This window comes from Pimephales promelas, chromosome 24, assembly GCF_988280905.1.
Source record: "Pimephales promelas chromosome 24, fPimPro1.hap1.1, whole genome shotgun sequence".
Classification (NCBI taxonomy): Eukaryota; Metazoa; Chordata; class Actinopteri; order Cypriniformes; family Leuciscidae; genus Pimephales; species Pimephales promelas.
This window is the reverse complement of record NC_142792.1, coordinates 28537593-28563358: the sequence shown is the minus strand read 5'-3', so window position 1 is coordinate 28563358 and position 25766 is coordinate 28537593. Positions and strand designations below refer to the sequence as shown.

The 25766-nt window shown below is 40.4% G+C and overlaps 1 protein-coding gene across 1 annotated transcript in view; it reads left to right on the top strand.

Annotated features, from left to right (window-relative positions):
- Positions 1-25766, top strand: part of LOC148969341 (NACHT, LRR and PYD domains-containing protein 3-like) — a 53383-nt gene that overhangs the window by 23812 nt on the left and 3805 nt on the right. Inside the window, 2 exon segments of the mRNA XM_089126983.1 lie at positions 17584-17757; positions 23983-24156. Of these exon segments, the coding sequence (XP_088983109.1) occupies positions 17584-17757; positions 23983-24156 (348 nt within the window).

Genomic DNA, 25766 nt, shown 5'->3' with positions numbered 1-25766 from the left:
AAATACTATCACAATAAATGATTTAGTCACAGAATGTGGCATCTGCTCTTATGGAATGCCAGAACAAGAGACGAAACAACATTTGCAGGAATGGTATTTTTTCCCATATTTATACAGATGTCCATATTTTCCGAGTTGAGATGTATGACAAGTCAAGTCACCTTCATTTATATAGTGCTTTTAACAAGATTGTTTCAAAGCAGCTTTACAGTGATAATAGAATATTAAATTAACAGATTATTTTGATTTTACAGAAGCTGTAGAATAAAGTTATTGTCTATGGAGCTAGGATTGTGTCTTTATTACATGTGAGAAAATAAATGATCTGAGCGAAAAAGTTTTCATACCAATAGCAGAAAATAACTAAGTGTGTTCAACTGTAAGTGTGGCCCAAAAGTCAAGCCCGACCCTACCCAAGCCTGTTGTGTCCGAGCCCGGCCCGGCCGACACATGAACTGTAATTATGAGCCTGAGGCCGACATAAACCCGACTATTTTTTAATACGTGGGTCATTATTATAACTGACGTTCTCAACTACTTTCTGTGTTACTTTCTCCCGTAACATTTATGTATTGTCCTGCTCCCACCCGTAAAAAGACTTTTTTTCTGTACCTTCAAATACTTTCAAGTTAGCCTACGTGTCGCCACCATACACATCAGCATAAATGCTCCTGATAAATTATTTGTTATTAAAGCATTAACACATAACCACTATTAAAGCACAAAACAAGCAGGCTACTGAGTGTATGGTTTGGCCTTAAGGCCCGTACACACCGGGACGAATATCAGCGCGCGTTATTCGTCAGCGTTTTTCAACGCGTTTTTTGTGTTCACACCCAAGCGTTTTTCGCTGACGATGAGCCGAGTGAACATGCAAATTCATTCCCTGACATTAGATGGCGCTTAATGTAAAACAGAAATAATAATAGAATATACTAGGGTGATCATATTCATGTCTCAATGTTTTATTATGACAGATTAAAAAAAAACAGGACATGTGTAATGCAAAGTTGAGATGTTGCCCAGAGATAAAAACATAGCACTAGTTGTCGGATGAACAGATGCACGAGAGACGAGAGTTGTCGTATTTCCCCGCGTTTAATAAAACCACTCAAACGTTACACTCGTCATCATACATGGGGATCGAGCGAGAAAAAAAAAACACAAACAAACATCTGGTCACAATAGAAAAATAAAATAAAATAAAGAATACAAAGAGTCGGCACAGCGGTTCTCTCCTCTCCTCACTTGTCAAAATCTAACTGACACTACGAACACTATGCGCAGTTCTCATCTCAACTCAGATTTCTATGAAGCACAAAGTGACCGTTTTACACATGTCCCGGGAAAACAGGACTGTTGGTCACACTATACTATACTATTATTACAGAAATACTAATATAAATATAGCTCTTTATGCTCCGAGACCAGCAGCTCAACATTCAAGACCGTTTTGTGTTTGAGCGCCCCCATGTTGTGTTTTACTGTAACTTCAGAAGTACCAGACACGTGAGCAAACCCGCCAATCTCGTTGGTCGGATAGGTTTTGACGCGGCACCTCAAACCAAAAAAACGAACCCGAGGCGTTTTTTTAAAAATGACGCTTTTACGCGTGGCGTTTTTCGCGTCGGTGTGAACACTCACATTGGCGCCCATTGTTTAGTCACGAGGCGTTAAACGTCGACGAATAACGCGCGCGAAATTCGTCCCGGTGTGAACAGGCCTTTACTGAATGTGTGCCAAGTGTGTTCCCATAATAATTCCTAAAAAGCTGACAGTTCATCGCGATCTTACACATCTCTCAAAATTGTGGTAATTTACTCCTTTACTACACCCAATTCTGAACAAACAATACATTTTGGTGTGTCACGTACCGTCATATACTGCTCTTTCTTAAAATTACTGAGGGATTTGTGGATGTCTACTTTTGTTATCCTGTAAATCAGAATATACTGTCAATAGCCTTAAAAAATGATTTTCATTTGCTGTGTCCAAAATCACCCATTACTCACTATATAGTGGACTATATAGTGAGCTCGCCATTTTGTAGTGCTGTCCAAATGTATAGTGATGATTATTATACCCTATATAGTCCACTCAATGTATCCCAGAATGCATTTTGAAAAGTAGTGTACAACCGATGGTCACTAACCTAAGCCCTACATACCATCATGCATTGCACCGATCGTAAAAATAAGTTATAATCATGTGTGGAGTCGCGCATTATAACAAAAACTGCCAGAAATCACTTTTAGTTTTTAAATTTTGGAGAAATAAGCTCAATAAAATGTAATTTATTTATTTTTAAAAATCTATTTAGCCAAGGGCCGGCTCGGCACCTGCTGACGGATGATGTAATCAACGGCGCAGAGAGACGATCGAGTAGTGTCCGAAAGTGGTGTTTCTATTATGCTGGTGAGCTCACTATATAGTGCTCTGCTCTCTACCCCCAACATAGGGGATAGGGAGTAGTGGTTTGAGTGGAGATTTCGGACACAGCAATTGATTTTTAAATGTTATATAAATCAGGCTACGAATTATACATTTACAAATCCTGATAGGAATAATTACTGCTTCTTTTCACCTAGCTGGCAATTTCCCTAAATCCCATACTTTATTAAAAAAAAAACCCTAGCAACTTTGTAGACGCTAAAACACCTAGATGTTCTATCATTACATAACAGATATCATCTTTACCTGGAGATGTTAATCCAGATCCTTTTATTGCCCTTCTCATTTCTTCCATTGTAATTGGTGCATCCATGATACTGTTACTACCCTCCCTTCTTTCAAGTAAATCTCCATATACTAATCTTTTAATTGTCACAATTAACAATTAACAACAGTTAACTTATTTTTGTATAACTTGTACTTCTCAGCTTCTTTTGTTTTCGATTTAATGAATAATTTATATAGATTATTTTTCTTTTTAGATGCATTTTGTAGGCCTTTAGTCATCCAGGGACATTTAGACTTTAGTGAACTAAAATGGGGCAGTGCTTATCATGTAAAGTTGTGAATATTTCTAAAAACTTATTATAGGCTCTGTGTCTCTCTCACCTAAAGGATTATTAGGAACACCATACTAATACTGTGTTTGACCCCCTTTCGCCTTCAGAACTGCCTTAATTCTACGTGGCATTGATTCAACAAGGTGCTGAGAACTTTCTTTAGAAATGTTGGCCCATATTGATAGGATAGCATCTTGCAGTTGATGGAGATTTGTGGGCTGCACATCCAGGGCACGAAGCTCCCGTTCCACCACATCCCAAAGATGCTCTATTGGGTTGAGATCTGGCGACTGTGGGGGCCATTTTAGTACAGTCAACTCATTGACATGTTCAAGAAACCAATTTGAAATGATTCCAGCTTTGTGACATGGTGCATTATCCTGCTGGAAGTAGCCATCAGAGGATGGGGACATGGTGGCCATAAAGGGATGGACATGGTCAGAAACAATGCTCAGGTAGGCCGTGGCATTTAAACGATGCCCAACTGGCACTAAGAGGCCTAAAGTCTGCCAAGAAAACATCCCTCACACCATTACACCACCACCAGCCTGCACAGTGGGAACAAGGCATGATGGATCCATGTTCTCATTCTGTTTACGCCAAATTCTGACTCTACCATCTGAATGTCTCAGCAGAAATCGAGACTCATCAGACCAGGCAACATTTTTCCAGTCTTCAACTGTCCAATTTTGGTGAGCTCTTGCAAATTGTAGCCTCGATGAGTGGTACCCGGTGGGGTCTTCTTCTGTCGTAGCCCATCCGCCTCAAGGTTGTGTGTGTTGTGTCTTCTTCACAAATGCTTTGCTGCATACCTCGGTTGTAACGAGTTGTTATTTCAGTCAAAGGTGCTCTTCTATCAGCTTGAATCAGTCGGCCCATTCTCCTCTGACCTCTAGCAACAAGGCATTTTCGCCCACAGGACTGCCGCATACTGGATGTTTTTCCCTATTCACACCATTCTTTGTAAACCCTAGAAATGGTTGTGTGTGAAAATCCCAGTAACTGAGCAGATTGTGAAATACTCTGACCGGCCCGTCTGGCACCAACAACCATGGCACGCTCAAAATTGCTTAAATCACCCTTCTTTCCCATTCAAGTCATTCCTCCAGGAGTAGTGCTCCAGATCGTCCACCTTCTGTTCAAGCTTCACAATCCGTTTATACTTTTCAATGTTTTGGAGGCCAGCTGTTTGACCTCCTCCAATAAATCCACAAGTCTGTTCTGCTGCGTATTTAATAATAATAAATAATAAGATGTTTATTTTATACAGCGCCTTTCAGAGTTCTCAAGGTCGCTTTAAGGTGAGTTTTGAAAATCGTGTAATGATGAGAGGTCGCGGATGTGTTGGGGAATAGACTTCCAGAGAGTTGGGGCAGCAGTACAAAAAGCCCTTCCACCAAATGATGATAGTTTGTGCCGTGGAATCGTTAAAAGACCAGTATCAGAGGATCGAAGTGTGTGAAGTGTGCTTTAAATGTGATAAGGAGAATCTTGTAGCTACTACGAAAACGTACCGGTAGCCAATGAAGTCTGCGTAAAATCGGAGTAATGTGGGAAGATTTCTTTGTGTATGTAAGGACCCTAGCTGCAGAGTTTATTTATAGAGGAGTCGGGTTACAGTCGTAACCTGACACGTTTTCAGGTACAGAAATTTGAATAAAGTAATCAAATGTGAAATAACTCAGTAAATATCCTTCTATATTCAATTTATACAGTGATGAATATTCAAAGTCAAGTCAAGTCAAGTCACATTTATTTATATAGCGCTTTTCACAATACAGATTGTATCAAAGCAGCTTTACAGTGATAACATGAAAGTAGCACAACACAGATCAACAACATTGCTAAACACTAAATAACCCCAACTGAGCAAGCTCAAAGCAAGCCAAAAGCAAGGCGACAGTGGCAAGGAACCAAACTCCATCAGATTGGATGGAGAAAAAACCTTGGGAGAACCCAGGCTCAGTCGGGGGCCAGTTCTCCTCTGGCTTACATTCATATTGTTTAAATATAAATATTAAATATAAATATTGTTTATGAATCAAACGGCGCCATAACATATCGCAGGCGTTGAGTCGTCTCATCACAGGCGTTGGGGCATCCGAAATCCCCGTGAGAGGCTGGACACAAAACTGGACCTGACGAACGCCATTTTTCTCGGGACAAGCGTCCCGAGATAACAGCAGAAAGGCAGATGGGAAATAATTAGCATAGCTGATGTTCATAATGATTTCCGTTATAACTCACAAACTCTCCGTAACCCGAACTCTCCGCTACCCAACCATACGCGCCCGACCCGTTTGTCTAAAAGGCTGTCGAGCCCCACTGGTGCGTTAAGCAGTTTCAGTGGCAAACGGTTCCGTATGGCATAACAGAGGACTAGAAGGTAAGCATTATGTGAATGCTTGACTAAAGAGATGCGTCTTTAATCTAGTTTTGAACTGTGTCAGCGAGTCAGAGGCTCGGACCGTATCGGGAAGGCTATTCCAGAGTTTTGGAGCTAAATGCGAGAACGCCCTCCCTCCTTTACTGGACTTCGATATCCTAGGAATGACCAGAAGCCTTGAATTTAGTGATCTTAAGGAACGCGGTGGATTGTAGGGCGAAAGAAGGTCCGTTAAGTACATAGGTGCTAAACCATTTAGGGCTTTATAGGTCAGTAGTAGTATTTTGTAGTTGATGCGGAACTTAATAGGTAACCAGTGTAGAGATGATAAAATCGGTGTTATATGATCATATTTTCTTGACCTAGTAAGAACTCTAGCAGCTGCATTTTGTACTAACTGTAGCTTGTTTATTGAGGATGCAGGACAACCGGCTAATAAAGCATTACAGTAATCTAGTCTCGAGGTCATGAATGCGTGAACTAATTTTTCTGCATCAGAAATAGATAGCATGTTACGTAGCTTAGCAATGTTTCTAAGGTGGAAAAAGGCTGTTCTTGTAACATATGAAATATGATTTTCGAACGACAAGTTGCGGTCTAGTATAACACCCAGGTCTTTTACTGTTGTGGATAAAGTAACAGGACATCCGTCTATATTAAAGTTGTATTGTGAGAGGTTTTGTGAGTAGTTTTTTGGACCAATAAGTAATACCTCCGTTTTATCTGAATTTAATAGCAGGAAATTATGTTAAAAAGTTATGTTAATAAAGTTAAAAAGGGTTTCAGTCTAGAGCAGAGAGACATTTATTTGTCCTTTATTGTTTGAATAACATTAAAACACAGCAGCAGGTTTATTAGGCTGCATTTACACTGCAGGTCTTGATGCCCAAATCCGATTTTCTGACTATATCCGATTTTTTTGACGACGTGCTTACATCATCTTTTAAAAGTGACCCATATCCGATTTTTGCATTCACACTATACACTGCTGAAACTACCAAATGCAGACGTTCTGATGGTTCTGAACTGGGAAATTAAGCAAAACAGCACGAAATTCAATGGATACAGATGCGAATAAAATTATCCAGTGTTTTCTTTCCACAATGTTTTAATAAGTCATCAAAACATTGGTCTCGTACGGCGGAGAAAAAAAGAGGATAGGATCTGGCCACGAGCATTTAAAACGATGCCTCATATCTCGTGAAATGTCTTCAAAAACGGACTTATTTCTGTAACAACCCTGCATTTTTTGCCTGTACTCTTCACCCCAAACACTCAAAAGACATGAAACCTCCGCATTTCTCCACTGTGTGTCCTTTCTTCCATTGCGCGGCTTGCGCCTATAATCGCGCAGTTTTTAATGACGCATGACTCGCATTTACTGGGGAATATCCGATTTGTCTGCTTACATGCCACACGCAAATGCACGTACTTGATTCATATCCGATTTATTACCACATATGAATGAGGCCTGAATCTGATCTGAGAAAATCGGAATGCATGCGTTTTTTTCCTGCTTACACGTTCACCGGTCATATCCGATCTGTGCCACATGGGAGGAAAAAATCGGATTTGGGTCACTTGAACCATGCAGTGTAAATGAGGCCTTAGACTGCTGCCTCTTTATGACCGAGTGCAAGGATCCCATCTGAATATACTGTCTACATGCAGTTGAGATAAAACCATCTAAGTTTACTAGGATACACCCAGACAAGCGTTTTTACATTATGTTGAATGAATTTGTCCGTACTAGACGTGAAAAAAAATCAATTAAATATTCGCAAACTGAGACGCAGTGTTTGGGACGCACGCTTTAGATGTTTGCTTTCATGAAACTACTTGACTTGAAGACATCCTGTAATAATGTAGGGAACCACAGTTGATGTTTTACTTTAATCGAAATGACTCGTGTGCTGAGTGAACGATTAATAGCGTGCAACGTAAGTGTGCTCTCTCTCTCTCTCTCACCAGTTAATGTTTTTAATAAGCTACATGTCTCGTTTTACCTTCTTTGCCATTGACATCTAACTGAACTACAAACTTTCCGCTGACGTCAGTGAAAAAGAGAAGCTCTCATCAAGCTTGCGCGTCTGTGCAACTGTGGGTTTTTCTCTTATTAGCGTGCATACTACAGCTATATAGGCGTTTCTATATTCTGTTTAATACTCCACAAATTAGATATATTTACTAAATAGACTGCTTTCTTTTTTATTCCCATTCTACTCTGTTGTCAGTGTTATTCTGCAGTGTTACATGCTTCCTGGTATCGGTTTTTGGTATCGGATCATTTTTTTGAGTATGAGTACACGAGTGCAGTATCGGGCCCGATACCGGTGATATCGGTGCATCCCTTTTGCTGACATCCCTTCAGTCAAACGTTTTTCCAAATTATTATAAACCCTACCTAATAAACATTACTATTGCATTACTGCTGTTTTCTTCTCTTTACAGGCTACATAGCTGCAATCTCACTGCTCAGTGTTGTGAGAGTTTGTCTTCAGTTCTTCAATCCTCAAACTCCTTCCTAAGAGAGCTGGACCTGAGTAACAATGACCTGCAGGATTCAGGAGTGAAGCTTCTCTCTGATGAACTGAAGAGCCCAGACTGTCAGCTGGAGATACTGCGGTAAATGTTTGTTAAATAATTAATGATATACTATCACAATAAATGATTTAGTCACAGAATGTGGCATCTGCTCTTATGGAATGCCAGAACAAGAGACGAAACAACATTTGCAGGAATGGGATTTTTTCCCCATATTTATACAGATGTCCATATTGATGTCCGAGTTGAGAAGTATGACAAGTCAAGTCACCTTCATTTATATAGTGCCTTTAAAAAGATTGTTTCAAATCAGCTTTACAGTGATAATAGAATATTAAATTAACAGATTATTTTGACTTTATGGAAGCTGTATAATAAAGTTATTGTCTATGGAGCTAGGATTGTGTCTTTATTACATGCGAGAAAATAAATTATCTGAGAGAAAAAAAATGTTTGAGAGAAAAAGTTTTCATACCAATAGCAGAAAATAACTAAGTGTGTTCAACTGTAAGTGTGGCCCAAAAGTCAAGCCCGACCTAGTCTCAGCCTCAGACGTCACGCCCACGGAACGTTGGCTAAACGTCTGATGCATATGGTACACTTAACTGGAAACACTTCAGGAATGTCGAAGTCGTCATCTGATTGGTTGAATTTTATCGGATTTCCGGGGGGCGTCACTGTCGCGTTTATTTTCGATCCGCCGGGAAACAAAGCGCAGACGTGTGATTGCGGAAGAAAAACTGTTGTGTTTATATGAGTGACCTATGTGAGTGACAATGAGCATTTATCAAGATCAGCTAAACGTAGTTGTATGTCCCCTCCTATCTATTATGGAAGATCAAGTGAAGTACTTAATTGCGAAGGGGATATCAGCTGCGTTTGTGGGCAAACATGAAACAACAGACGCTGACATCGCAGCTGGCCGTAGGGCGCACACTGGATTATAAGGCGCAGATACTGCAGAGTCAAACGTTTGACTGGGTTTGCGTTATGCATCCACTAGATGTGCTAAAGGATAAAGGGAATAGCGAGTACGCGGCGCCGGAGGTGAGGCGTTTATTTAGTAGCCGTGCGTGAGCGCGCTGGGGCGGGGACGTAACTTACATTCGCAGCCTGACTCATGTGAGTATTCAATGTGCGGCGGCTCGCTGACAGCTACAGCTGGAGACGACCCGGTTACTGTGAACGGGGAGCGTTTTATGAAAATTCTGTGACGCACGAGCAGCGCCGGGGACTGTGTCTGTTAAGAGTAAACGCTCGTGAGCGGGCACGTGATTTACACACATAACCTGATTTATACGAGGTTGAACTGGCCGTGTGACAAAGCGGACATAAGATGAACATGAGCACGAGTTCGTGGGTGAATTTAATAATGCGGAGCGTTGTTAACGAGCGCCTCCGGTGACTGCTGCTGATTGCTGACTGACTTGTTGCTCGCCGTTCGGTTGTTGTGGGGACATTTCCACACCCCAAAACGTGACGCTGAACAAAACGAACTGTAATTGGTTGTTTGACATGTCGGTCAAACGGCCTTATGGGCGGGCCTTGGCCAAAGAAAGCTGCTATGAATTCCAGACCTTCAGCCGTCAGTCTGAAGGTCTGGCTACGCGAGACTAAGCCCGACCCTACCCAAGCCTGTTGTGTCCGAGCCCGGCCCGGCCGACACATGAACTGTAATTATGAGCCTGAGGCCGACATAAACCCGACCATTTTTTAATACGTGGGTCATTACTATAACTGACGTTCTCAACTACTTTCTGTGTTACTTTCTCCCGTAACATTTATGTATTGTCCCGCTCCCGCCCGTAAAAAGACTTTTTTTTCTGTACCTTCAAATACTTTCAAGTTAGCCTACGTGTTGCCACCATACACATCCGCATAAATGCTCCTGATAAATTATTTGTTATTAAAGCATTAACACATAACCACTATTAGAGCATAAAACAAGCAGGCTACTGAGTGTATGGTTTGGCCTTACTGAATGTGTGCAAAGTGTGCTCCCATAATAATTCCTAAAAAGCTGACAGTTCATCGCGATCTTACACATCTCTCAAAATTGTGGTAATTTACTCCTTTACTACACCCAATTCTGAACAAACAATACATTTTGGTTTGTCACGTACCGTCATATACTGCTCTTTCTTAAAATTACTGAGGGATTTGTGGATGTCTACTTTTGTTATCCTGTAAATCAGAATATACTGTCAATAGCCTTAAAAAATGATTTTCATTTGCTGTGTCCAAAATCACCCATTACTCACTATATAGTGGACTATATAGTGAGCTCGCCATTTTGTAGTGCTGTCCAAATGTATAGTGATGATTATTATACCCTATATAGTCCACTCAATGTATCCCAGAATGCATTTTGAAAAGTAGTGTACAACCGATGGTCACTAACCTAAGCCCTACATACCATCATGCATTGCACCGATCGTAAAAATAAGTTATAATCATGTGTGGAGTCGCGCATTATAACAAAAACTGCCAGAAATCACTTTTAGTTTTTAAATTTTGGAGAAATAAGCTCAATAAAATGTAATTTATTTATTTTTAAAAATCTATTTAGCCCAGGGCTGGCTCGGCACCAGCTGACGGATGATGTAATCAACGAGACGATCGAGTAGTGTCCGAAAGTGGTGTTTCTATTATGCTGGTGAGCTCACTATATAGTGCTCTGCTCTCTACCCCCAACATAGGGGGTAGGGAGTAGTGGTTTGAGTGGAGATTTCGGACACAGCAATTGATTTTTAAATGTTATATAAATCAGGCTACGAATTATACATTTACAAATACTGATAGGAATAATTACTGCTTCTTTTCACCTAGCTGGCAATTTCCCTAAATCCCATACTTTATTAAAAAAACCCTAGCAACTTTGTAGACGCTAAAACACCTAGATGTTCTATCATTACATAACAGATATCATCTTTACCTGGAGATGTTAATCCAGATCCTTTTATTGCCCTTCTCATTTCTTCCATTGTAATTGGTGCATCCATGATACTGTTACTACCCTCCCTTCTTTCAAGTAAATTTCCATATACTAATCTTTTAATTGTCCTTCCTCTCTTGCCCTCCTCCGTTAAGTTATCAGAACTATGAATAAGAGTAAATGCCTTCACTATCATCTCTGCTTTCTCCTGGTCAGACACTGCTGCTTCCTCCCCCATCTTCAATATGGGATACTTCCATTCCCTTCTAATTCCTCGCATACTCTTAATCATGTTCCACACATCTCCAACAGGTGTTGTTCTACCAATTTTATTACAGAAAGTCTGCCAGCTTTGCTTTTTTGCTTTTCGTATAATTCTTCTTGCCTTTGCTTGTGTCTCTTTATATTTAATCAAATTCTGAAAATTATGGGTTCTTCTTAATACTTCTTCTTTATTCCGTTCTATTACTATTTTCCCACATTCTTCTGTCCACCAGGGAACTGCCTTTCTTTTCATTTTCCCTTTACTTTTAGGGATCGATTCTTTGGCAACTTGTAATATTGTTGTAATACTTTTATCAATCTCTTCTATTTCCTCATTTAAATCTATTTTGTCCATTTCTATCTCACACAAATATTTAAATCTTCCCATTTTGCACTACTAAATATCCACTTCCCCACTAATTCCCTTTGATCCTTATTTGTTTCCAATAGAACACTACACCATACTGGAAAATGATCACTACCTACCGATGAATCTTCAGATAGATCCCACTCACATATTCCCGCTAAATTCCTAGAAACTAAAGTTAAATCTAATGCCGAAATGTTCCCTGTATGTACATCTATTCTAGTCCCTCTCCCATCATTTAAACAAACCATGTTTCTCTCTTCTAACAGTTCTTCTATAACCTCACGATTTGCATCTGTTCTTATTCCTCCCCATAAAGTACTATGTGCATTAAAGTCACCACACACTACCAGCTTATTACCACCCAATCCTACTATTTGTGTTATCTGTCCCAACTCTAATTTCCTACAAGGATTATAATAATTTATAATTACACACTCTCCATCATTCATCCATATCACCACAATAACATACTCTTGTTCTTGTTCTTTCCCCCCTACACTCAATTCTCTGAATGAAATATCGTTTCCAATAAATGTAGCACATCCTCCCCCTGCTCCATCTTCCCTATCACACCTTACAGAGGTAGGGTTGGGAACCGAGAACCGGTTCTTTTCCAGAACCGGTTGTGTTTTTGAAAAAATACCGGAACCGTGCAAAATTCCTAAGTTTCGGTTCCGAAAACGGTTCTGATGCCGATGCGATATCATCATGTGGGCGAAGTGCTGGGAGTAGAAGACGCCGTCTTATTCCTAAATGACAAAAACTTCACCACTGAAGTTGCGATTTGCTCTCACACGCGCTGCATTTGTCACACACAGACACACGCACACTGCGCGCGCCGACCGCCGAGTCACTCTCTAGCCTACATTCAAATCTGTTTGCGCTGAGAGAGAGAGAGAGCAGTTGTCGATATGAAACTGCTTTACAATCACACAGTCTCAATATTTATTTGTTTCACATATTCAAATGATTTCCGTTACAGAATTAGTGAGATTATAGTTTGAGTAAACATTGACGGTAGTGGTCAAAACAGATGCAGTCTGTATATTTTTTGTGTTCAGAATTTACAAAATATATACAATGAGCGAGTGCATCATAATGTTTTTTTTTTCAAACCATGTTTTTGTCTTATCTTGAATCACTACGTAAAGCCTGTAATAAGCGTTAATACTCGGACTTCTTGTTTAGACTGGCCGGCGGATCGCAGCTGCTGCGGAGTAGCCCAATGCCTGCGTGACTCGTCATGGACATAAACAGAGAGAAGTAGCTCCGGCAACAATGTTCTTCCGCAAGACGCATTTCTGTTTATTAACTGCTAGAGCGCCGATTTATCCAGTAATGAAATAAGTAAAGTCTTAATGAATCAATCATTCAAACCGTTTTAAAAAATAATCTGTTCTACACACATATGTGTGTTAAAGCATATTCTACTCCTTCTGAGAGGGTATTCTTCACTGTTGGAGATACAATAAAGGAGAGGTCTAAATTATTATAGAGAATGCAGAATTTTTTAATTTCCTTTATATATATACCCTATATATATATATATATATAATTTTTTTTTTGCAAAGATTGCTTAATAATATTTTGAGTTTGTTTACATTACCAGTCTGTTAAACTAATTTGTCAAGTACTATAAGAAATAAACACAAAAAGGATTGTGGATTTTTCTCTTACTAATATTTTAATTGAATGGGAACCGGAACCGGAACCGGAATCGTTTGGCGGAACCGGAATCGGAACCGGAACCGGAAAATTTCTCACGATTCCCAACCCTATACAGAGGCATATCCATCTAACCTGAATTCTAAATTTGGTCTCAACCTAATGTCTGGTTTATTGGAAAGATCATCAATATACTTTTTAAACTCCTGTCCATTGGCCATCAAGCTCATTGCATTCCATTGTAACAAGAGGACCATTATTAATACTATCCAGTCCCTACTTGCTCCTGGCTTGCTTGATTGCTTAGCTCATTCCTCACCTCCTCCCATGTCAGCTCCCTGATATCTAGGTGATGAACTGCCGCTTTAACAATTATTTGTATTCTGTCTGTTTTAGACTTACCCTCCATAGTTGCATTTATCACCCCTGCTATGAAAGTGACTAACTTCTTTAGATAAACTGTTACTATCCCCTCCTTTGCCTGATCTGGTACTTTTGTATTTTGTATTTCAACTCTATTTCTTTCATCACTCTTACTGACCATTTTCACAGCTTCTGCATATGAGATCTTATTTTGAATTTTAGCTCATTGTACTTCTATTTCCCTTCTCATCACCTCACAGCCACCGTAAGCCACACTATGACTACCCCCACAATTACAACACTTTGGTTGCTCATGATTACAATGACCATACTCATGATCTTCACCACATCTTGCACACCTTCTGCCTTTACATGTCATTGTTGTATGTCCAAACCTTTGACAGTTATAACACCTCATTATCTTTGGAACATACTCTCTTACACTTTAACTCATAAATCCTAGTGTTACATTCTTTGGGAGCACTTCCTCCTCAAACTCACTGGCTCAAACCCACAAGCTCACTGTCCTTCCTCATTCCCTCCCGAGTTATCTGCATCGTTCGAGCACCTTCAATTTCAATTTCAAAACACTTTATTTGTCCCCAAGGGGCAATTTGTGAGGCCACATATAGTAACGAAATCATTATGCATTCTAACATCCTATGTTAAATAACATAGTGCCTGCGAGCAGTGGGAGCAATATTAACTGCTTCTATATTCTTAAGACCCTGCCAGACTGTATGGAGGTTTCCTTGAGTAAATGTTTGCTCAATTTTGTTCTTATATTTCAGTTTAGCAGATTTAATAGCACGCTTAACTTCTCTGTTAACCTCCTTTTTTTCATGCTCAGTGCCGGTGTAGAAAACTCTCTTTTTCTTATTTAGAATTTCCTTGAGTTCCTTCGTTACCCAGGGCTTATTATTCGGAAAGATGGTAACCTTCTTAGTAGGAATGATGTCATCCACACAGAAGGAGATATACGATGTTACGTTGTCCACTTGCTCGTTAATATCATTTGATGGAGCCATGAGCATATTCCAATCAGTTATTTCAAAGCAACCCTGCAGTCTATCAATGCTGTCATTAGTCCATTGTTTAATAACCTTTACAAGCTTCTCTGTTCTCCTTATAACAGGCAAATAGGCTGGTGCCAGTAGTACAGTGCAGTGGTCAGCAGAACCAAGAGGAGGAAGAGCGATTGATCTAAATGCACCTGAAATTGAGCCATAACATTTATCCAATATTTTTCCCAGACGAGTAGTGCACGTAACATACTGTTGAAAACCTTTCAAGCATTTTTCTGCCACACAATGGTTAAAATCACCCATAATAAATTTGGGAGAGTCTGGAGATGTTAATTCCAATCTATCTAAGGTGTTCTTAATATATTCTATGGCTGTAATAGCGTTTGCTCTCGGATGAATATAAACCAATATAAAAAAAAGCTGTGGAAATTCCCTGGGCAAATAAAAAGGGCGTAGAGATACAGCTAAAAGTTCAATGTCAGGGGTACACAACTTCTCCCTTACGACAATCGTTGAGCACCAGCGCGTGTTTACGTACAAACAAACACCGCCACCCTGCTGTTTTCCCGTAGACTCGTTATCCCGGTCCAGTCTCAGGGGAATTCCAAAGCCATCTATACATAAAGAGTCATCATTGTCATTCTTATTCAGCCATGTTTCACAGCCGACACATTGGAATGTAACAGGAGTGGGTCTCTGAACAAAGAGACGGACATTTCTGTTTAAATACATAAAACCATTAAGTATATTTTGTTAAATGTATGCGTTTTCCCCCATGTCACTGTGAAATATCTTTGTTTGGTCGCAGCATAAAGAGGAATTAGAAATAAGTGTATATTCCTTTAATGTAACATAATGTTCCTTGATGTCTCCAGAATGCTTATTGAATGAAATATCTAAATATGCACAGAGATATAAAGTAAAGTGTATTTTTAATATGTTTTACTGCCATTGAAGATCACACTGTTAAACTATAAAACCCTCCTTGAACACAGCCCCTCCCACGAGGAGCGCGTGCTCTGAGAACAAAGGACAATAAACCGAGAGTTCCCGCGTGCAACGTCCATTCCCCCGATTGGCTCCAGCCAACAGGAAGGGGATGGATTTCTCCAAGTTAATAAATGAAGGAGCGCGGCTCCGCCCGCCCTCTTGCTGAAAACCTATAGTGTCAAGCAACATGTAACTCTTGTAATCTCCTCACGGAGATCAGGTCCAAAACCTGGATCCTTTCTTTTGTTCGTCTAAAGTTCGTCTCTTCTTTAAGTTTACTAATAAGTTCACCTCCCAGGAAAGGAAGCGGACTTTGCTGAACTATTTCCTCGGGTAACGTCACCTGAAAGACGTCCAACAAAGACTTGTGCTGCATCATGTGACTTCCCAGGGAACAAAGGAGCCACGCGCACGCAACTAACCATGCACGCGCCGGGACGGGCCATGCAAGAACGCCGCGGCCGCGCTTAAATGCAATATATTACATTTTGATTGGAATACTGCCTCTTTGCTCATTTCCCAAGTCCCTGAAATGTCAATCAAAAGCTAGCTAAGTTAATCAAAGATACCTTAAAAGGGTATGTTTTTATAGAGCAGGAAAACTAATTCTTGTGGCCACAGAATTTGTTTTCACAAACTTTATAAATTAATTGAGCTAATTAATTGTACTTGTCTTGTAAAACGTGGTCCGTGTAATTAATTACAATTAATTTGTGGTTAATTGCAGAGACACACATGGATGCATGCAGGTAAAATTGACAAAGCTTCCCTCAAAGGGAAGATTTATTACATGTAAGACTGGTCTGATCCAAATCTGTATTAATAATTATTAATTATAAATTATTAATTATGATATGCAAATTCCCCATTGATCAGACCGCCATTTGTGTCTTTACATTTCCTTTTTCAATTTGACTTGTACTTATTACTTTACACTTTCCAATCTCTTTAATTCTTCCAGCCCGCTTTCTTTGTTCTTCATTTTTACATCCGATCATTAGATTACCATCTCTCAACACCTTGGCTACTACAATATCGCCGATCTGGTTTTTCAACCAGTTGTTACAGTTGTTAATTTCACTGCACTTATTGACGAAACTCCCCTCTCCTCACCAAATCTCAATATGATTTTAAACTCTAGTCCTTCCGTACCTTTATCTTTTATTACTTTCCCATAATCCTCATTACTCCTTGCCCTGTTTGTACTGCTCCCAGCAAAAGTATTTCCTCTTTTGTCCCTCTTTTTCTCACCTTCCTGACTTACATCCATACCTCCCTCACTATCACCCTTATCAGTGTCCCTCCCCTCAGACTCTGACCCATTCTCAACACAGTTGTGCCTACCCGCTGCCTTCTTCATCTTCTTCATTTTAAGTTGACCTTTTTCCGAAGTCCCACTTCCAGACACTCCTTTCTCCCAGGATCATCCTAAGTTCTTGCTTAAACGTTTGAACCATTCGCCCAGGCTCGCTAAGTTCCAGTGTAGCTTCACTTCCAACTCTGTCCGTACTTGGAGGCTAGTCCGGATAGCCAACCTGCTAACCAGCCGACTGTGTGCTATGGGGCTGTAAGTCAGTTGTAGTCTGTAAAGTGGACACATATGAGCAGTGTTCATTTTACTCTAAGGATTTTGTTGTGTGTGTTTCAGATTATAAACCAAGGGTTCTCATCTGTGGCCCTCAAGATCCACTTTCCTGCAGAGTTTAACCCTGATCAGACTCACCCGCCGGCAACTTTCTAGTAATCCAGATGACTGTGATTAGTTTGTTTAGGTGTATTTGATAAGGGTTTGAGCTAAACTCGGCCAGAAAGTGGATCTGCGCTGAGGCCTGCTGGAGCTGCTCTAAATATGTGCTGTGCAATTAAATGAAAGATCAAATATAGTAGAGCAATAGAAGGAACAGTTAAATTAACAGAACCTTTCAAAATACATTTTAACATGCTTAAGCATGAAAATAACTGAAGGTAATATATATTTACTAAAAACATTAAGCCAACTAATATCAGTGTTTATCTTGTTCGCCACACAGGTTACATCACTGTAAACTCACCGTTCAAACTTGTGAGAGTTTATCATCAGTTCTTCAATCCTCAAACACCGTCCTGAGAGAGCTGGACCTGAGTAACAATGACCTGCAGGATTCAGGAGTGAAGCTGCTTTCTGATGGACTGAAGATTCCAAACTGTCAGCTACAGATACTGAGGTAAATGGGTTTCCATTAGGGGTGTAACAATTCGTTTTAACAACGATTCGATTCGTATCACGATTCTTGGTTGTCAATACGATTCAAGGACGATATCGGTTCATTTAGAACGATACGATCCGAAACGATTCAGTGACTTGAAATCGATTCAGTAACTTTTTAGCCAAAAAAATCAACCAGTGTGACTGAAATAAATACCTGAATTTATTTATTTATTATAAGGTTATTAATATTATTAATCTGGTTAATTTAGAATTTCTCTAAAATTTCCAAACACATTCCCGGAGAAAACATCTATGAACCTATTAATATTAATGATTTTTAAGTTTGAACATTCAATACATTTACAGATTTACCTACTGTGACATGAAAAATAGCTTAGAATTAAATAAAACCACTTTTCCTAAAGTAGAACAGTCTACTTTTCAATTAATGATATATGCATTCTTTATAAATACTTGCATACATCATTCTTTTATTCTTTCAAGTAGACACATTTATTTGTATGAATTATAATTAATCCTTATTAAAGCTATTAACAAACAGTGAATGCTTTTCTCTTTTTCTTTTGTCGCTTGAATATTAAGGACACAGACCGCGTTTGTTGTCACTGCCACATCATGTCCAATGACATGCAGATACAATTGTCATGTATTTGTCTCTTGTTTTTTGTGCAAGCATATGGCCGGTTGTTTTGGGCTATGTGTTTGCATTGTCTTGTGTTACCTCGTTTCCTTGTTAGGTTATGTTGTATCCGTGTCACCTGTGATTGTGATCACGTGTCCTTACCACACCCCTTGTTCCCTCATTAGTATTGATGTTCATCAGTGTCACCTGTACCTTTTGTGATTGTGTTCTATGTAAGCTTTCAGTGTTTGTTCCTCAGTGCTGGTTTGTCTTGTTAACAGTCGGTTCTGTGAGTACTGTGATCTGTCTGTGAATGTTCCAGTTATATTGTCAAGTCTGTTATTGTCTTATAGTTTCTGTTTGTTTTACCCATCATGGGTCTTTGTTTTCCGGTTATGAATAAACAGTGTTTTGAAAAAGTTTCTGTCTGCGCTTGGGTTCTATTTAGCGTAACGTTACAGAACGAACCAGCCAATTTTTGAACCCAGCAGACAATAGGCTATGTCGTGTTCCGCCAGTAGCCAGTTGGGTGACCAGGAGCGATGGTGGCAGTCGACCATTGAGGATATGAGGAGGGGCAAGATTCCGTTTCCTCCCTGGGGAGAGAGATCCCTGGAGAGATTTGCCCAGGGCCTAGAGGAGAAGAGAAATTTTACGCCGGAGGTCCTCCTAAACTCTTATTTCATCGCAGGGCTCAATGTACCTCCTCCGCTGGCTGAACGGCAGGGGCTGATCCGACGCCTGTTTCGAGAGGTAGTGGACCATGTGTGTCAAAAGGAGCGGCAGGACCCCACGAGGACATTGTCAGTTTCTGCATTGCCAGTGATCTTGGAGAGTCACGTCCTAGCCACAACAATGCTTGGCAACCACGTTCTCACCACTTCGACGTCTATGAAAGGTCCTTCAGCTTTTGCTACGGACATTGCGGGGATCCTAGGTCCGGCTATGGCTCCTGGACCGCGGTCAAAGAGGAGGAGGAAGAGATCGTCAGGATCACCATCTCAGTCCCTTCCTGGCTCTGTGCCGACTCTCCAGGTTGCTTCTGTCAGTCTGGCCCATGCTGAGGTAGATGAGAGAGTGACCATGTCCAGCCATGTCCCATCTATAAGTCCTGTCCATGCTGAGGTGGATGGGAGAGTGACCAAGAACAGTTCTTTCCCAGCTAAGGAGAATAGGACTGTCCATGCTGAGCCATCTGTGGTATCCCCTGTCCCAGCTCCGTTGCCAGAGGCAACACCCCATGTTTTGGATTCTGTTTCGGGTCCTCTGCTTGCTGCAGCAACATCGGTTGTGTCCGGTTTTTTTCCCCAATTACCTCTGTTCCTGTTGTGCCCCGCCCTTTTCCTCCCAAGACTGTACCTCATGTGTCTCCACCCAGAACTGCCCGGTTTTCGTGTCCTCAATCAGTGCCCATGTCCAGTGAATCCAGGACTTTTGTTCCACCCACCCACTCTGGACCTCCACCTACCTACTCGGGACCTCCACCTACAAACTCTTTTGTTCCCCCACCCCCCCTCCCTCATGTGTTATTTTTATTGTGTCATCCCGATCCTACTGTTATGTTTTCTTGTTTGCCACTGTTGATGGTCGTTATGTTTTGTTGGTTTATGTCTAGTTTACAGTCTGTTATGTCCCATGTGGAGCGTCTGGTCGCCGCTCCGTAAGGAGGAGGTTATGTCATGTATTTGTCTCTTGTTTTTTGTGAAAGCACATGGCCGGTTGTTTTGGGCTATGTGTTTGCATTGTCTTGTGTTTCCTTGTTAGTTTATGTTGTATCCGTGTCACCTGTGATTGTGATCACGTGTCCTTACCACACCCCTTGTTCCCTCATTAGTATTGATGTTCATCAGTGTCACCTGTACCTTTTGTGATTGTGTTCTATGTAAGCTTTCAGTGTTTGTTCCTTAGTGCTGGTTCGTCTTGTTAACAGTCGGTTCTGTGAGTACTGTGATCTGTCTGTGAATGTTCCAGTTATGTTGTCAAGTCTGTTATTGTCTTATAGTTTCTGTTTGTTTGCTCCATCGTGGGTCTTTGTTTTCCGGTTATAAATAAATGATGTTTTGAGAAAGTTTCTGTCTGCGCTTGGGTTCTATTTAGCGTAACGTGACAACAATTGCACTGATGCACTTTCTTCAAAATGCACATTTAGTGTTGTGTGTATTTGTCCATTCTGACACGAAAGAGAACTCAATTCATTACTCGTGAGCTGTATAGGTGTCTATGTGCATGGTTGGTTGTTTGGGTTGGTCGGGTGTAAGCGCACCGAAATCACTTTTTGCATCGTCACTCTTATTCAGATCTATATGCATACTCTACTACTCATTCTCCCAGACGCTGACATATTTTAATGTTTTATGAGACTGCGGGGTAGATCAGCACGTTACAGTAGTACAAATGTGCACATCTACCACACACGCAGGACATCAGTTCTGACTGGATCGCTTCCCAGATCGACACTATCTAACATTTGTCTAGTTTTTTTCGTCTAGATTATGTAGCAAATGCAACATTTAATAATATACATAAAATGTATTTAAGGGGGCCGAAGGCCAATTTAGCTCAAAGGGAAATGATTCATTGATTTGCAATGAATCTATGGAACCGAATCACTGAACCGAGCAAATGACTCGCTTAGAGTTCATTTGAACGGGCCGTAATTATAACCAAATCTATAGTGAAACACTATATCTTAGCAAGGTAACTTTAAATCGAACAGTACAAGACATTAAATGTGCAAACACGACACAAGAATATTTATCTTTTCAAATATATGGAAGATTTTATTAGCTATTCTAAACACAACTAAACATAATCACGCACACACACACATTCATACAGTCGCGAAAGGGAAAGAGTGAGTTGGAAAGAGTGAGAGAGAAAGTTTCAACTTTCTATATGCACGTAAGACATAACCTGAAAGGACCACCAAGCATTAATTTGAACCTTCATTTCTTAGAGAGGTTATTCAATTAACATTAAAGCACCAGTTCAGTTAGAGCCTGGAGTACTTGCGCTTTGTAGTGGCTGAGGGAATTCCCTTTGTCTGCGTCGCGTCGAAGGGGAGTTTCCCGGCCGGGTCCGTTGCGTGGTTTGTTGTCTTTGAAGTGCAGGGATGGAAGTTTCGCCGCTGGTCACGTGTGATTAGCAAGCGAATGAGAGTCTTTTCCAGTTCGAAGCGCGTTGCAAAGTTAACTTTGAAACGAAACTTTTACGAAAAAGGAAATAAAGGAAAGAAATGAAAGTAAGACGAGTCGGATGGCTTGACTGAGCTGAATTGTAACCCTGATCTTGATGGGTTATTCGTCTGCGGGTCGGATTTGGTCTAGTCGATGTAGAAGCATGCGAACACGTTCATTGTTATAGAGATAAGCACGAACAGAACACTCTCTTGCTGGTTTTAGAGAGAGGCACGGACTTAACAGTTACAGAACTGAACGAACTGAACAAAAATCTAAACAAAAATCATCTGAAATCTTCAAAATCTCCAAAAATCTGATCATGAGGTCCTTTGTTCGGATCTTTAACTTAAACTCTAGTCCAACCTCCAAGAAACTTCGGGCCAATGGGTAATGGCATGATCTCAGGAGGTGGATCTACTTCTTTCTTTATCATAATTTATGCATGGTCTGTGAGCTGGTCTCCAGCACTTAGCAGAGACAAAAGACCATCGTTTTAACCATATGATAATTATAATCATAAAACAAAACCTTTTACGCAGATTTCAATCAAGCCATCTTTTGAATCACGAGAATACGGTTCGTTTAAGAGCAAACGAGGCATTCACACTTCTAATGGTTGTATAACAATTACAAGAGTTAATAGTTAACAACAATTACATGGTTATTATGTGATCTAAGCATAATAACACATGAAGTGTAGGAACAACAAGAATTATGATTGGTTATAGGTCCAAGAATTGTTCTGTGGTGAGTTCATATTATTTTATGTGTGAGATCTTCGATCTCAACCGTAAGGTTACTGAGAGTTCAACTCGAAGGGGGACGAGGCAAAGGTGTTCTGTGGAACATCTCTGTCAGGGGATCAAAGGGTCTTTGCTGTGAGCCTCTCGTTCCACCATTTTGGAGCTGACCTGTCTCAGTAAAACTAACATATTGACACGTTCGTCCTGTTTAGTGCCCATCTCTTGGGCCTGTGGGGCAATAAAAGTCCTTATCTGCAGACAGCACGGAGTCGTTCCGTGACTCTGGAATGTGGGCTCCAGAACTTGGAGTGTTGAAGCCATGTGAATTAATCCCATGAGAGATTAATTTGATTAAGTTGTGTTTGATTCGCCTCGATTCTCTACAATTACTACAAACAGCGAGTGACTCATTTAGAACATCTCCGTCTTTACAAAAGCCAATGTGTTTTCACACACTGATCATTTCTCGCTCATCGGCTTCTCCTTGTCCTTCGCCATGCTATGTATGTTGTCTTTGCGCTGCTGCTGCTGGTGCATGGCGATAACGTCACAGATAGGCAGACTGAATCGAGTAACGTTTAACGCCTATATATTAAACCTAAAGTTCTAAGAAAAAAACATCCATATAAAATCTGACGTGCTTAAATTCAATGCGTTATTTCCTAGTATCGATACAATCGTTTGATTAACTTTTAAAACAATTTTAGATTGATATATGCCCTCTGGAAGGCCAACTAGCAGAGCACAGATCGATGTAGTTGGATCGTATGAATATAAATCGATGTAGTAGATGAATCGTTACACCCCTAGTTTCCATTAAACAATTAATACAAAAATAAATATATATTTTTACAATTTTGTCAACAAATCTGAGACAATGCCAGAAGAAGAGACGAAATCATTTCCAACATTATGGACATGACATTTGCAGTCAAAAAATAATGCATTCAATACCAATATTCATCACCACACCAATTAACATCATCACTGGTGCTTGGCCTTGCTACCTGCCCTCTGGTGCAAAAATCGTACTTTAACATCGATCTTCTCCAGGATGAGTCCACGCATCAAAATCCCCAGTAATGTACACTGCTCAGTGTTTATATAATCCACATTCAGAGTGTTAAAAAGAAACACTGAAGCAGTGTAGAAGTTGATAAGCTAATTAAGGTGAGAGAAATTGAAAAAATATCACTTCAGGGTTTCACCCCTATACCTAAACTTACTACTTAGGTGCCCTTTACCTTTACTGTTCCCTGCTGCTAAATCCAGGGTCACACTGTACGATTTTGGTCACGATTTGACTGTCAGAGACACATTTTTGAATCCTTGAAAAGATTCATATTACAAGATGATCATATTACAAGATGATCATATTACAAGTAAATATAAGAAGATATTCTGGCAGTGTGACTTTACACTGACAACCATCAAACCAAAAACCATCAGGAGCGCAGAACCCCCCACCCAGATTTCTTTTTTTTTTTGAGAAAAGCTACGATCATAATTAATGTTATGATAATTAATGTTTTTGTTACTTTTAAGAATCTACAGAAAATAACAGCTGAAAGTACAAACTATGCAGGTCATTGTGTGAAAGAGACAATGACAAATTGTCAAAATTACAAAATTAGCCAAACTAATGTCATGTGGACTGTTGCTGTATGTCTTTGTAGATTGTCTGGCTGTATGGTGACAGAGGAAGGCTGTGGTCATGTGTCTTCAGCTCTGAGTTCAAACCCCTCACACCTGAGAGAGCTGGATCTGAGCTACAACCACCCAGGAGATTCAGGAGTCAAGCTGCTCTCTGATAAACTCAAGGATCCAAACTGCAGACTGGAGAAACTCAAGTATGTAGAGCAGGAAGTGTTCTGGTGAAATCACATTCATAAAAACATCATTACAATCTTCACTTATTACGAACTAGTTACACTTTATTATAGATTACATGACTACATTTAATAAAGTTCTTATTGAGAATGTACAGGGGTTTAGCTCTAGTTATACTACATTGAACTATACTATGAACATTCAGAGGTGTGTAATTATTTTCGGTAAGCGCACAGGTAAAGTAGTTCTACCAGAAAGACTCAGGAGACAAGAGAACGACCGGGTGGTGTTGGGGAGGATGGAGATGAACACCGGCGTCAGTTTTTGCGAACATAGTAATGGGTGTTAACCGGGTTTAAGTACTCCAAATGTCTGAGTGGTGATTGGCTAGATCTGAGGTCATAACGTCATAACCTGATTAATGAATGATGTTATATTTGAGTTTTCCTGGTAGAACTTGCACTAGAGCTCCCATTTCTACCAGAAAGACTTGGGAGGCAAGAGAACTGTGACGAAAACTCAAAAGCTTTTTTGTGTTTCCCTTTAAATGCAATTGAGCTGCTGCTCCCCGTCTCCGTTCAGAAGAGGGTCAATCCTTTACATGAGGGTCAGATAAACCGGCAATAACAAAACGCAGGAATGATTTCACTCATCCAAAATCTCTGAAAAACCAGTAGCGGAGTGCAGCCTTACAGAAAGACTTGGGAAGAGGTTGCACTTTGAGATGCACCTGGACGTTTCTGAATGGCTAGTGGATACATTTGTGTTGTTGAGTTACAGGATTAGCTGAAGTGACTCTAACAGACAAAAGCTTGTTCGGCTGCACAGACCGATCGGTGGCTGACTTGAGCAGTGCATGCCGGCTAGAAATTTTGTCTGACTTGAGACAGCGCTGACGCCACATGATTATGACATATGCCATCAAAGTACGCGAGCGATTCGAGAGCTGCCGGAGGACTGCGGCTGCACAAGCTCTGCTGTTTTTTAACGATTGGCTGGATTCACCACATGACAACCATCACATGTATTTCATGTTTATCCCCACACCTTCAGTTCCACTAATGCTCTCAGATCTGTTTTAAAGCAGTAAAGCTCTTTTCATGCAGTCACAATGTTATATTTTGTCATGTTTATAAAAAATAAAACTGAATAAAAAACGTAGACCCCAATACATTAATAGTATAGGCTTATTTTTAACTTTATTCATGTACAAACAAACGCTGTATTAAGCAGTACTTATGAAGTATTGAATGAAAATGTCTCTGAAGAGTCTGTGTAATTTACTAATTACAGAAAGTGTAATTTGTGGAAGCAGAAAGTGTCCGACTCGCGTCTCAGTTTTCAGCTCCTCCCGCCTGCAAGCAAATCTCACAGATGGGTTTCATCCAGCCGATGTGGAACACACCTAAACACTAGTAGTGACGGCAGCGTTCCCTGTCACTGTAGTGTCCACACCCTTAATTATGGAGAACTTTAAGGCTTAATATCATTTAAGTGGATGAGAAGCGACTGAAGCTAGTGAAATGCTCTGAAAAAGCTGATGGGCCTCGTGTTTTCTCCTTTGAAAGTGGAATGCAGCAGAGCCGCACCGAGACCGTCACCAGCTCGTAAATTAGCCCTCAGTTTCACC